Genomic DNA, 14,462 nt, shown 5'->3' on the forward strand with positions numbered 1-14,462 from the left:
CTGAGCCCTGGACTGGAGACCAGTCTTCCTCAACTTCCTGGGCAATCTCACAGGCATTGCAAACCCACTGTTATCATCTGCCAAGAGGGGCAAGACTTAACCAGTCTCTCCAAGTTCATCCTTGGCTTGGGGCCAGACAAGGCCTGTGAGCCCCAAGACAGGCTCCACTGGGTCTACCTGCCTGTGGCCCCTTTCAACACAGTGCCTCTGCCTATCCCCTCACAGATGTTCACACACACACAATTCCACAGTCAGGGGATGTGGTGCCATGTGGACCCATCCACTGCTAAATCCACTGGCAAACTGCTGTGCTGCCCAACTCTGTAGTGGCAGCTCCATTTATGGGCACACGTGTACAAATCATGTGTTCATCTACAATGACACAGACTGAAACTGACTGCTTTAGAGGACACACATGCATGTATCAGTGGTGCCTATGATTCTGGAGACACAGAGACTAACACCCCAAAACAGGCAGAGCTATGTGCACTATGCAGGCACTCTCCTGTATGTTAGGTTCTTGACACACAAGCATAAGCTCATGAGCATGCAGGTTTGATCCAGACCTGGCCCAGTTCAGCCTCAGAGCTATTCTGGGCCAGGCCCTGGGCCAACAAGTACAGAGGCAGCCACCTCTCAGCAGGCCCCAGCCCCTATGTCACAGGCCTAGGCCATCCATCTCCAACCCCTATCCCAGGCTGAGTCCATGATGCCCTGGATCCCAGCATGCCTCTGTGACTACCCACATCTTCCCTAGAAATCAACCTCCATCCCAGGGGTTTCAGGCTCCAGGAGAGAACTATTTACTTGGGTTCCCTGGTCACTACCCACTGCCTTGCCCAGAGCTTCCAAATCAGAGGCCCTGGAGGCTGGAATGGGTCACTGCAGGAAACCCACATGAGCTAAAAATAGTACAGGAAGGCCGCGCATATCATGCAGGCCAATATTCATATCACCATGTATGGAGGGGACACTGTGTTCTAGGGAGGGGACACTGTCTTCTGGGAACCAGGCTGGGGAATCTGGGATCCAGAGCTTTCCCTCCCTAGACTTGATGGACTCAACTAGGGGTTGGGTTCTGGGGCATTTTTTAAAAAGAACAAAAAAAAAAAAAAAAAAAAGAACAGAACAGAACAGCCCAGGGAAGTAGGCAGAGCTTTGTGTTAGAGGCAGAAGACTGAGATGAAGGCCCAATCTCCTGTTGAACTCAGACAGGGCCCAGCTCCTCTCTGGGCTTAATTCTTCATAAGAAAACAGAGGACACTAATAATCACATCAAATGCTGAAAATCCCTCAAAGACTTTAGCTTTAAACTTTAGGAAGTTTATTCAACATATTTAATATTGGAGAATTGGAAACAACCAAAATATCCAAGCATTGGTTAAACCAGGAATTGTTTGGTTTTTATATGGTACACCATATAAGTGATAGCAATAATCATAACACTAGCATCCTCCAAAGGCTTATGATATGCAGGTGCCAAGGTGCTGTAATTATACCTATGTTATATATAAGGGTTGACGCTCAGAGGGCTCAGAGCAGAGGCCTCGTTCCAGGTTAAGCTTCACTGAGAGTTCACAGCTGTGTAATCTTTCCCAGAAATCTTGGTGCAGTTTTAAAGTTAATACCTTCAGAAATTGTGAAGAATAAAGCCATGAATTTGCAAGAAACGTAATTTGGAATTATTTAAATTTTCATTATGTTAATTAGATTTTGTGAACTCTGAATAACTTTTACAATTTTTTTTGACAACTTTTGCCTTCTTGGGGCAAAAAGAAAAAGGAAATTTAAATAATTAAACTTTCAAATGGTTTCTTATAAATTCTTAGCTTTATGTCTAAGGTTATTAAAGCTTAAAACCATAACAAGGCTTTCAGAAGTCAGTTTGACTTTGAAGCCTATGCGATAATATTATATTTGATTCTGTGTGCATGCGCATACGCTGGGACAAGCGATCCGGGGTGCTTGTGTTGGGTAAAAAGCTTCAAATACAGCCACGCACAGTAGCGCATGCCTGTAATCCCAGTGATGCAGGAAGTTGAGGCAGGAAGATCACAAGTTCAAAGCCAGACAGACTCAAGTAATTTTGCAAGGTCCTGTCTCAAAATTTAAAAAAGAAAGAATGGGGCTGGAGTTGTGGCTCAGTGGTAGAGCACTTGCCTGGATTTGATCCTCAGCACCACATATAAATAATAATAATAAAAAGATCCATTTACAATTAAAAAAAAATTTTTTAAAGAAATTTAAAAAAAGAGCTGAGGATGTGACTTAATGATCGAGTGTTACTGGGTTCAATTCCCAGTACAACCCCTGCCCCCTCCCAAAAGCTTTGGAACAAAGGCTTATGAGATAACACACTGTGATAACACAGGTTCCAGACCCTGCAGAGAAGTGGAATCTACAAGGAACAGTGACATCTCTGGGAACAGCAGGATCACACATGATTGTATTCCTGTTCAGATTTCTTTACTGGCTTGCCCTACTTCCTGATGGACAGAGAAAACTGTTAACACCTCTCCCTGAACTGCAAATGCAAATGGGAACCCTGTAAACTGCAGAGAGCTGTGTGTCCCACCAAGGAGAGTGAATTCAGGAGTTCATGTCATCCTCACATGAGTCCTGCGATGGGTCTTGTCCTCCATATTTCACAGATGAGGAAACAGAGGCAGAGAAGAGTAATGGTTTGCCCAGTGCCACAGACAGGCTCACTTAATCCTGACCCAATTCAGCCTCTCTGAACCTATGCCCCAAGGGTGACCTCCTTGGCTGACTTTCCCTAGCCTGGCCTGTGGCTGATGGCCTGAAGAAGTGGGGGCCAGAGAGCTGTCACCAGTAATTTGGGCTTCAGAGGAATTCCTGTTTGTTTTGGCCAGGGTTTGCCTGATTTGGGTGGAGTAGCCCAGCCCACTCTGTCCCCCAGACTTTTCACCCATTGTTAAGGGTCTCCTCAATAGGTCCCCTGGGCCAGCTGTCCATTTTCCTGCCTGTCCTTTCATCTACAAGTCCTGACATACAGATGTCTGCTGTTGACCCTCTGCTCCCTGTTGAAACTTGTGTTGGAGAATTGGAAACAACCAAAACATCCAAGCATTGGTTGAACCAGGAATTGTTTGGTTTTTATATGGTACACCATATAAGTGACAGCAATAACTCTAACACTAGCATCCTCCATCTATGGCACTCCTAGAGTGAAGCCCCAAGAGACTCTGGGTGCACATAGTCCCCAGTTGTGAGGGCAGGCCTTGCTGAGGGGAACCAGCCCCCTCTCTCCCCTGGCCTAGGCAGGTCTGCACTGGTGTCCTTGATGATAAGAGACCTGAGCTGCTTCTCCTAGAACCAAGTAGGCAGGAGATAAATAGTAATGGAAAGAAAAAGGAGGAAGGGTGAGGAGGAGTCTCCCCACTCCAGGACTCCCTACTCCTCTCCCCCAGGACTCCACAGCTCCTCAGAACCTCCCTCTACCACTGAGTTGTCAGGGCCCAGTGTGGGATCAGAACCAGAGTGCAGTGTGGGCTAACTTCAGTGGGGGGTCAGGGTCAAGGTTTAAAGTCAGAGTCAAGGATCTAGCTGGGGCAGAAGCTGTAAGTCAACCATGGTTAGACAATGGCCCTCCAGCCCTTCCAGGGGTAGCCCACCCTAATCTGTGGGATATAAGGTACTGATTCCTTCCAGAACCTTCCACTGCACCAGCAGCTGGTGGCTCTGACCATGCCATCCCCTGCTCTCCATTCTCTCCTCCAGCTCTGGTGTCCAGGGTGACCAGAGCTGCCTCTGGGCAGGAAGCCAGCCCAGAAAGCCCAGGACATCCCTGAGTGCCTGTCACCATGGCAACATGCCCGCTTTGCCCCCCCCAACCCAAGTCCAGTATGTTTTTTTTTCAAATCAAGAACGTCAGAATGGGAAGGGCCTAGTAGATCAGCAGATTCCTGTCCCTCCCCCTGACCAGATGGAGAAACTGAGGCCAAATGGGAAAGGGCCGGAACACCTGTTGATTAAGGATGGGCTCTCAGCCTGTTCTCCTCCCTCTCCCCGCTTCCCCTACACCCCCACTTCAGGGTCGGGTTGTGGGGTCTGGAGTCTGGTCTCCCCCCCACTCCTCTCCCCTCCCCTTCACAATGACGGTGCGGGCTGCCGCCCAGGAACCTGACGCCAACGATGAATAAATGATGCCCGGGGTGGCCAGAGCTCGCCGCCAAGGTCCCCAAGCGCCGGCTGTCCGGGGGGCGGTCACCGGGCATCTCCGCGCTGCCACTCGCTCCCGGATCTGCAGCGGAGCTCGCGCGGCGGGAGGAGATGGCGGGGCGGCGGCGGCGAGGCGCGGGGCCCCTCTGGGCGATGGGCGGCGCCGCGCTGGGCTTTTGCCTCTCGGGGGTCGCCGGGCAGCTGGTGGAGGTGAGGCACAGCATCGCGGAGGGCACGGGGGGCCGTCACCGTGCAGGGATGGGGTGCGGGGTGGTGATTTTATCCATCTCTCTTGCCCTAGGAGACCTGGCCTAATGGGTGGATCGCCCCACCCCGATGGCTGCCAGACTTTGAGGGAGACTCAGCCCTCACTTGGGGGCCCTCACTCGGGAGGTCACTGGCCTCTGAATTCCTGAACATCAGTCTGATAGGGGAGTCTCACCCTAATCTGAGGGATTCCTAATCCAGCTGGGGACACAGCCCTGCCCAGTGTCACAGGGAACACAGCCCTATCTTCCCATCTGTGAACTCCTGGTGGGGGGGGGTGCATACACCTGGCCCTAGGTTTCCTTGACCTCTAGTTTGGTGGGGCGATTCAGACCCTGAATTTAGGGTATTCTAAAGGAAACAGCCTCTGCTTTAGAAATCCTCCAGGGACTCTTGGGGGAGGCATAGGCTTGGGAAGGAGATGAAGGCATTCCAAGCTGGAGGGTGGTGGCAGCAGGATGAGGAGACCCTCTGTGAGCAGCCATGTACAACACTAAGCTCAGGAGGGAAGGGGCAGGTAGTGCCTAGGAACTCGGGGATCAGACTGGGTCCTGGTGATAATGGGGAGCTACAGAAGGTTTCTGAGGGAGAGCAGGTCATGATGAATTCTGGTTTGGAAATAAATTAGAAGGGGGCACATTATGGGAGAGCTGAGAGCACTTGCTGAGATAGCCCAGGAAGAGGAAAGGGGATGGCTGGGGGTGGTTGGTTTAGGAGTCTGGCTGGAGTCTGCAGCCTCTCTGGTCTCCTCTGTACCCCATTCCTGCAGAGCTTGGAAGGGGAGCCAGAAAGGGAGATGGCAAAGCAGACCTAGAATTCTGGAGCTTGAGGCCAGATAGAGAAGACCCAAGATTAGGGAGAGCTAACTCACAGCCAGGGAGGAGCTAGGGATGGAGCCTGTGCGCACAGGGCAGCCTGGAGGGGACAGAAAGACCAAACATCGGAGGGTGAGAGAGGCCCCCCGGGGAAGGACCTGAGGGAGGTGTTAGGGGACAGGATGGGATAGGAAGGACAGGATAGGGATCTGAAAGGACCCGACCTGAACTGGATGATGGGGGGGGGGCATGGGGACAGAGATATCACCCAGAGCAGCCGTACCTGCTGCTGATTAGGAGGTATGACCAAGAAGCCTGCTAGAGTCGGGTGTCAGCTCCAGTGTCTCTGTAAGAGGAGCCAGGCTGGCTTGAGCCCCATTAAGCACACCATGGCCCCTTATCAGCTACCCTAAAGCCCCAGTATCGAAATTGAGCTGGCCAGGGTGCAGTCAGAAGGCTGGGGCAGGGATCAAGTCAGTTCTGAAACAAGGACTCTTCTTCCCCACCTCTAGGAACTCTTCTTCCCGCTCATCAAAGGAAATTGCATTTGGAATCCATCTGCCTACAACCCAAGCAAAGCCTAGCCTATCCCTCCAGGGAAGCACTTGAGAGATGTGCAGGGCTGAAGTCTATGTCACCACCCACCCCATTCCTGCAGGCATCATCTCATCAGGCTGGGAGGTTCTGAGGGAGGCAGGGCCTTCAGGCTTCAATTCAGACCCTCAGTAGGGCTTGCCATGTGGCGATGCCTGGCTATTACCTGCTACCCTCTGCCCAAGACCCCAGTGCAGAGAGTGTAAGCCCAGATCCACCCACATCAAGGCTGGGGTGAGGATATGTGGGAGTTGAGCTCTTCGCTGCCTTGACTCAGAATCTGGGAACTTGACTCTGTCCTTCTGGGTCCTCCAGTCATACAGCTCAGCCAAGTCAACACATCAGACCTTAGATATTGGGAACACTGCCATTGCCAAGACCCTGACCCTGATGCCACAGAGATGAGCCTGACCATACCCACATGTGCTCCAGCCACACACGTGCCCTGTACCCACACATGGTCTCCAATTCAAGCATTTGTCTGACCTCATACCTACATCCAGGGGATGATGTGGAGGAGTGGAATCTTCTTGTTATCTTTACCATCAGGTTAGGTAGAGAGAGTTCCCCCAGAGACTTCTGGAACTACCCCACACCAATTACAGGTAGAGAAACTGAGGGCCAGAGGAAAGACAGCCCCCACCTCAGTTCAACCTGGCAAGGGCAAAAAAAAAAAAAAAAAACAGGGATCAGGTACAATCTCAGGCCCACAACCTCTGGGTTACCAGAGGATCACAGCCTGCTGATCCTCTCCAAGTGGCTCCCACCCATGCCAAAGGGTGGTGTTCATTAGGTGAGGGAGTGCTTGGCTAATGGTAGGTGCCCAATCCACATTTGTGGTTGGGGTTGGGGGAAGAGTCAATGGGTGGTTGAGTGATAGATTGTCTTTCCTTCCCAGAGAGCCCAAAGGGAGTCCTCAAGTCTGTCTTTATTGGGTTAATCAGGGGACAGTATATCACACAGATGCCCCAGAGTCCTCTCTCCCTCTAAGCCATGATCCTTACTCTTGCCCCTCAGCCAAACTGTTGGCAGAGATATGGTCATATATATCCCTTTCTAGTCGGGACAGGTTTTGCTCAGATTGCACAGGGCAGGGCTGTGTCCCCTGGTCACCCAGGACAGAGTCCTATCCCTTCAAGATGCCTAGAGCAGGGTCATCATTAGACACACTGGACAAAGTCATGTCCCCTCAAGACACCCAGAGCAAGGTTATGTTCTCTAGACATCCAGGAGAACATCACATCCCTCAAGACACCCAGGGCAGGGTCATATCCTCTAAACACACTGGACAAATTCATATTCCTCAAGACACCCAGGACAGATCCATGTACCCTAGACACAAAGGATAAGGTCACATCCCTCAAGACGTTCAGGGCAGGGCCATGTCCCCCTAGACATACAGAACAACATCATACCCCTCAAGACACCCAGGGCAGGGCCATGTCTTCTAGATATCAAGGACAAAGTCATAGCCCTTTAAGACACCCAAGAGAGAGCCATGTCCCCTAGACACCCAGGACAAGGTCATGTACCCTCACGACACCCAGGTGAGGGCCATATCCCCTAGACACACAGGACAAGGTCACGTCCCTTTAAGTCACCTAGGGCAGGGCCATGTCCCCTAGATACCCAGGACAAGATCATGTACCCTCAAGATACCCAGGGTAGGGTCACGTTCCTTAGACACCTGGAAAAGGATCATGTCCACCTGTACTCTGGGATAAGACTGTGTCCTCTAGAAACCCAGGATAGGGTAGTGTCCCCTAGACCGTAGGGCAGTCATGTCCCCAGACCCTCCGTGCAGGGTGCTGTCACACTGAGAAGATGGGAGGTGACTGGCTGTATTCTGCTAAGCTGTGCTTACATCTTTTGGCCTCCAGGTGTCACTACTGCATTACAGACAATTTACATATCTAGTCCTCTCTGGTGAGCCTTCTGGTTAGTGACTCCCAGTAGCACAGGCAACTGTATGGGGACACCTAGTGGGGATCCTGGTGAGGTGGCAGAGCAGTAGAGCCCTGATTCAGCTCCACTGGAAAGACAGGAGAAGGAAGCCAATTCAAAGTGAAATACAGGCCTGGTCTAGGCTCTGGCCTTGGTCCTGAGACCCCAGCTGCCTGTGGGAGGCCTCCAACTGGATAGTAGGAGGTGCCTGAAGAGGCCTTGAACCTGGCAAGGACAGGCTGGCTGCATTTGTTCCTTTAGGCCTTGGTTTCCCCAAGCATCAACCACCCTCCCACTCCAAGACCCAGGCACCATAGCCTGGGACTCTGTTGTGTTGTTCTAAGTATGGAATTTCCCACGGTCTAAGGTATTGATGGTGAATATCTAAGACACCTGATTTTAGGGGCTTCTGATATGCATGGCTGACACCTGGGCCTCTCTTGGCCCCATACAGTCTATGACTTCTGCCTGGCTCACTCCTCTCTCTCCTGACCCGCAGCCTAGCACGGCACCCCCCAAGCCCAAACCACCCCCACTGACCAAGGAGACGGTGGTGTTCTGGGACATGCGCCTGTGGCACGTGGTGGGCATCTTTTCACTCTTCGTACTGTGCATCAGTGAGTAACTGCTCCCTGCCCTCTCTACCACACCACAGTAGGAGCACAGCTTCCCCTGCCCCAGCACCCCAGCCCCTCCAGCACCACCCCTCAGGCTCAGAGCAGCAATTCCGGGCAGTGCAAGCAAGCCAGGCACCCACAGGAGGCCCGCTGTGGTTTCTGGCACCTCCTGATCCACACAAAGTCCCCATGGAGGGCTGACGGGCCAGTGGTGACCCAAAGATTTCTGCTGGACCCAGGGAGGCAGCCACACAGCAATTACAATAATTACAGGGAGCTCCAGTGAATCGAGGACGTGTCATTTTCCCCTATGGCTGGCCTCCTGATGCTTTTCCTGCAGTTTGGCCAGCTTAAAGGGCCCACACCCAGGGGCCCCAGCAAGGCCAACCTCCACCAGAGGTTCCCCAGACGCCTAGCAGATGTGGATCCCAAACTTCAAATCCTGCCTGGTCAAATACCATTTCCCGGAATGACTCACACCCTCCCATCTCTAGTCAAAGCAGGAGGCCCTTTCCTCTCCTGGGGTCTGGGCACTTCTTGATGCAAAGTCACAGCCAGAGAGGCTTGGCATGCTCCCTTCAGTCCTCCTCCTGGAATGAGGGTCTGGAACTTGGGAGGGTGGGCAGCAAATTGCATGAAATGCAGGCCAGGTGGGAGAGTGTGCCAGGCACAAAGCAGAATCTGACGGAGGTTCCCACAGAGCCAATGCATGGGGTAGCGGGTATTTGCAAACAGTAAAGGGAGAGGAGGCCCACTCCCCCTGCAGACTCATAGAGGAGGGTCCTCTGAGCTGCAGACCAGAGGGAGGCCTGGTGGGCATTTGCCAGGTGGGACAGCTGGAAAGGCATTCCATGCAGAGGAGATGGTATGAGCAGAGGCTTGTGGAAGTATGGACCCATGCTGGGTCTCAGATAACCCCTATGGGACATCTACTGAGTGAACCCTGGGTGAAGAGGCTAAAGCTGCATTTAAGTTCTAGTCAGAGCTTTCCCCAAAGGAGGTCTCTGGAGGGCAGGAGACCATGGAGAGCCCATCCAGATGTGAAGGGCTCCAAGGAAGGCATGACATCTGATTTGCATCTGCTTCTCCTGGCACCAAAATTACCCTCCAGATAGCAAATATTCTCTCCTCCCTGATCTGAGTAAGTGGCTGCATGTTGCTCCCAGCTGGGCTGAGGATCAGTCAGGCAGCTTAGTAGAGACCCCATAGACCAATAGGTGTGCCTGCAGCCTGAGCCCAGGTATCCAGAGAGGGAGACCAAACTTAGCACAAAGAGGCATCTGCCTTGAGGAGGCCCAGGAGCAGTAGATGCAGGTGGAGGGAGCCGCTCTGGGATGCCCCAGAGGGCAGGATAAGGGAACTGTGGAGCCTGGTGGAAAGAAAATTGTGCAACATCACACTCAAAGAGACACTAGGACATCAACCACACAGATATCCCTTCCCCCAAGCCCAGGTCCTAGAAAGGGTGAGGGAGAGTCCTGAAGGCCCCTGAGCAGAAGATCAGCACATGTTACCCTCTGCTGTACAGCTCTCGTGAGTGGGGAGGAAATATCTTCCCTGCTTTCTAGTCTCCTTAGGCCCAGGCAGCTGATAATGGAGCATGACCTCTAGAACCCCAGAGGGAGAGAAGGTTCTCCCTAGCCCCTGAAATTGTATCCCAAATCCCTGCCTGGGCCCTGGAACTCAACCCAAACTACTTTGTTTCTCCTCTTTTAAGAGAAGCACCAGACCAAGCTGGGTGGGGCAGGCCTGGAGAGAAGAGCAGGGTGTGAGGTCCACTTGTCTGCCAGCAACTGGCTGCCAAGTTCCCTCTGAAGCCCCGGCTCCCAGAGCCTGGAACCAGCCTCCATGGAGCCAGAGTGGGGTTGGTCCTGAGGGGTGCCTGGTGGGGTAGCTAGGAAAGGTAACCCAAGCCAGTAGAGTTAAGATGGGGAACCAACAGAGCATGCCCAAAGGGGTCTGGAGAAGACAAGAGCATGGCTCTTTGAGTAGCTCTTTGGGTAAAAAAGTTCTGCTGTCTGCTCAGGTCTACCCATGGAGACCCACTGCGGAGGCCCTCATGCCACAGTTCCTCACCTCCAGTGTATGCCTGGATATTATTGAGCCCCCAATCCATTCATTCAGGAGCCCAGTCCTGTCCCCAGAAACAGACTTTAGGACCATCCCATTTGTTCATCCATTTTGTTTTTTTCCTCTCTCATTCTGTGAGGCTGGATGATACCAGCGAGACCATAATAGTTGGCTGAAGGGACACTGCCTTGGTTGCACAAGATGACCCCAGAAGGTTTTCCAGCCCAGGTTACATAGGTCTGATCCATTTCTCCAAAATGGGCCTGGCTTGTCCTGCCTGGGCCCTTCTATCCCCCCCCCCCCCACACACACACCCAGTAGTCTGCCAGGAAGTTCTGTCTGGTCAACTGATTTATAATAGGAACCATTTCCATCCCCTCCCCTGGGGCTGGGGCCAAGGTGGTCAGACTGTGGGGGCCTTACAAAAATAAACTCAGTCCAGCTAGGTCCTGGCAGCCCTCGCCTGCCCTGCCCATCACTAGACAGGCCAGCTCCATGCCCTGACCCAACTAGCGTGGGTGCAGCTGCCCTCAGCCGGAAAACCACTCCTGGATTAACTTGGTCTAAGGTGAACGCCCTGGGCAGGGTCTGGGCCCTCTTACCAGTTCCCTTTCCAGCCAGCAGGGGCCCCACTTCTCCTCAGCGTGGCTGAGGAGGATGCAGCCATGTCCTCAGTGTCTGAGGGAATTCTGGCTCCGCTCTCAGAAGCCTGGGGAGGAAAACCTAGTAGGCACAGGAGGCAGCCTCAAGGCCTGGGATGCAGAGGCAGGATGGGCCATGGCTTGAGTCTCCATGTAGCCCTGACTTCTCTTCAGTACTCTGTCTAGCCAGAAAGACCCTCAGAACAGACCAACTACGTAATTTATGGGATCAGTACAAAATGAAGTACCCAAAGCTCCTTATTCAAAAGTTAAGAATTTGCCGATAGAGCATTAAGCCAAGCATGGGCATTTCTAAGCGTGGGCCTCATGTAACTGCATGAAGTCAGCTCTGCTCGGGAGGCCACCTGGGAACCCTGGGCTCCACTGGGCTTTTATCATGACGCTGAGCCTCCTGCTGGAGTCTCCTGGGTTAAGACACGCAAAGGTAGATGGAGGCTGGCCAAAGTCTGGGTACCCCTCCTTGGATGTCTGAGGCTCCGCCCCCACCAGGCCTGTTCTCTCCTCCCTACAGTTATCACCTTGTGCTGTGTCTTCAATTGCCGCGTACCACGGACCCGGAAGGAGATTGAAGCCAGGTACCTGCAGCGAAAGGCAGCCAAGATGTACACGGACAAGCTGGAGACTGTGCCACCCCTCAATGAGCTCACAGAAATCCCTGGAGGTGAGTAGGCCCCAGCCCAGGCCCAGTTGCTACCCTATCTCCTCAGTGCTCCTGCCTGGAGTCACCCTGACTTCCCTCCACCCACATTAGGCTCAGGGAGGGGGACCTGCCCTCTCCCAGAGCACAGAAATTGTTCAGATTGAGATGACTAAAACAAAGAGACCATTTCACAAAGGAGAGGTTCCAAAGGAAGAAGGAAGGACAGGGTGGGGGGAAGGAGGCCCTGGGCCCTTCTTCTCAAAGGCGCCCCGGGCCTGGCCACCCACTGCCACCCCACCTGTTCCCACCTACAGAGGAGAAGAAAAAGAAGAAGAAGGACAGTGTGGACACAGTGGCCATCAAGGTCGAGGAGGACGAGAAGAAAGAGGCCAAGAAGAAGAAAGGAGAGAAATGAGGAGGGTATCCTGGCAGGCCCTGGAGCGCATGCCCAAGTCAGGACCCATGCATCTTAAAACGCGGAGCTCATACATGGACCACAGAGTCTGTAATCAGATGGGGAAGCCGAGGTCATGGCCACATTCTCATGGCCCAACAGGAGCAGGGACGAGACTACACAGGTGTGGGGTCTCCCATCCTGCAGTCCCCTCCTTTTTCCCCATGCACACGGGCACTCTCAGTGGGCTACTGTCCTGCAGATGCAGAGTGGCCTCACTGTTCTCTTTACCTAGATTGGCCTTTGTCCCACCCTTTCTGCCAGGGGTAGCTGTGGCTATGAAGAAGTAAAGGGACATGAGGTATATTTCCAGGAGGGGATAGCTGAACTGAATGGGTTGGGGAGTGGCTGACTGAGGACAGGGGGTGGCACTACTGGGGGAGGTGCAGAGCCAGGCAGCAGCCTCGGGGCAAGCAAACTGCCCCAAGCCTGGTAGGGTTCTGACCTGGGGGACTTAGGTGGCCCGGAAGCAGAACCACCCCAGCCCAGCAGATACCAAGCTCAGGACCATGGGATCCACTGGTTTTCCACGTGATGGAAATGAGGCTGTTAAGAGGCTCCGTGAAGCCCAGGGGTTCAGCCCCCTCCAGGCTGGGGACTGCAGGGTGGGACAGAGATGCAGGGGGCTGAGGCCAATGGGCCAGAGATCAGGGAAGAAAGCTGGGGCCTCAGCCTAGGGAACCAGGGAACATGGGAGAAGACAAAGTGGACACTAAGCTATTGTGGGACCTCTTCTTTGCCTATCCATGGTAGGAGGTTTTGGGGCCCCAGGCAATCACAAGAGGGTTACAACCAGTATTCCACCTGCTGAGTAGAACAGCACCCAGCCTCTTCTTTGACCTCGCCCCACCACTAGAGGAAACATCTCTGACCAGAACACAAGGACCCAAACACCACCTGAGGACTAACTCCTTGGGAAGAGGAGGCATAGATGGCAGCAAACATCAGACTGAGGCTCTCAGAGCTGACCTTGGAAACTAAGGAGACACCCGAGGAGGTTTTGGAGCTGGGCAGCCTGCTGAAAAAGCAGACAGCAACAATCTGTAAATAAAGCTAAGCGCCTTCTCAGGTGCAGGCATGGCACACTGCTCCTTCGACGGCCCCTCAGGAGGCCCCTTCCCTGGGGCACCTGTGCAGAGGGTGGAAATAATAGATGGCTCAGGCCAGGCTGAAGTTCCTCCCTAACCCTTCTCCCAGACTGAATCAAGGTGAGATAAAGATGGCCCAGAGGCCAAGGGGGAAGCTGCAGCCACCCAAGCCCACCCCCTTGGGACTGGCGAGGGGAGGTGTTTGCTTCACCAGGTGCTGGGTTGACAAGGATGCCCCAGTGTTGCTCCACTACATCCCCAGGGCTTTCAATAGGCCTCTGATGGTCTGAGCTTATGCTGGAGAGTCACAGGTCCACGCTCCTGGTCTGGACCAGGTCATCATCCTACAAGGAGGAGAGCAATCCAGGCCGATACAAGTAAGGTGCATGGGGTCTCAGGAGCAGTGAGGGGACAGAGATGGCAGAAGGCTCCCGGGAAGCTGAGCACTCTGCCACCAGATGGCTACATTTAGCTAGCCTCTGCCTTCAGGGCTCAGCCTACGGGCTTTTCATACAGGAGGGCTAGCAATGGTCATTCTCCTCATATGGGCCAGGCTGCCCCTGTATGGCAAGGCAATGGAAATCCAGAGGCAGGCATCACTCAAAGTCTGGTGAAGCCTGGGGGTTGTGCATTAGCCCTACCTCTGAGCTGGGCCTTCTGCCAATCTTTTATAAAAAGGCATGGCATGCTGAAGGGGATAACATCTGATCCCATGGGCACTGGCCTCTATCTCAAGGCAGGGGACAGGGCTGGAGGGTCAATGCACTATGGGTCTTTAGAACAATGTAAGGGTGTGTTTGGCCAGAAAACAGCCAAAGCCAAGCAGAGCCTGACTCCCACTGCTGTATCACAGGATGAACACCTTCACCTCCAGCCCAGGCAGAGAGGCACCCTCACACTAGAGGGGGTTCCTAAGCCCAGTTTTAGCCTGGGCAATGCATTTTTAGGCTTTCCATTGTTTAACCCCAATATCACTGCTCCTGCCCACTTTCTTCAGAGGCCACCCTCAAACCTTGGAAGGCAGATTCCTGTGGGCTCTGCACTTGTCAGTACCAATTTCCCAGAGTCTTCAACCCCATACCATCTAGCCCACCTGTGTCCCACTAGAGCAGGCACAAGATAAGGCCCT

At 53.3% G+C, this 14,462-nt stretch overlaps 1 protein-coding gene across 1 annotated transcript; it reads left to right on the top strand.

The window, feature by feature from the left end:
- The first annotated feature begins 3,954 nt into the window (after positions 1 to 3,954).
- Positions 3,955 to 13,326, top strand: Tmie (transmembrane inner ear). The gene is made up of 4 exons (XM_046437195.2): positions 3,955 to 4,392; positions 8,302 to 8,419; positions 11,663 to 11,812; positions 12,106 to 13,326. The coding sequence occupies exons 1-4, from the start codon at positions 4,294 to 4,296 to the stop codon at positions 12,204 to 12,206; spliced, it is 468 nt and encodes a 155-aa protein (XP_046293151.1). The 5' UTR covers positions 3,955 to 4,293; the 3' UTR covers positions 12,207 to 13,326.
- The last annotated feature ends 1,136 nt before the right edge of the window (positions 13,327 to 14,462 follow it).

Source organism: Marmota monax, unplaced genomic scaffold (genome assembly GCF_021218885.2).
Source record: "Marmota monax isolate L192 unplaced genomic scaffold, Marmota_monax_Labrador192_F-V1.1 WCK01_AAM20220418_F8-fsc00021, whole genome shotgun sequence".
Classification (NCBI taxonomy): Eukaryota; Metazoa; Chordata; class Mammalia; order Rodentia; family Sciuridae; genus Marmota; species Marmota monax.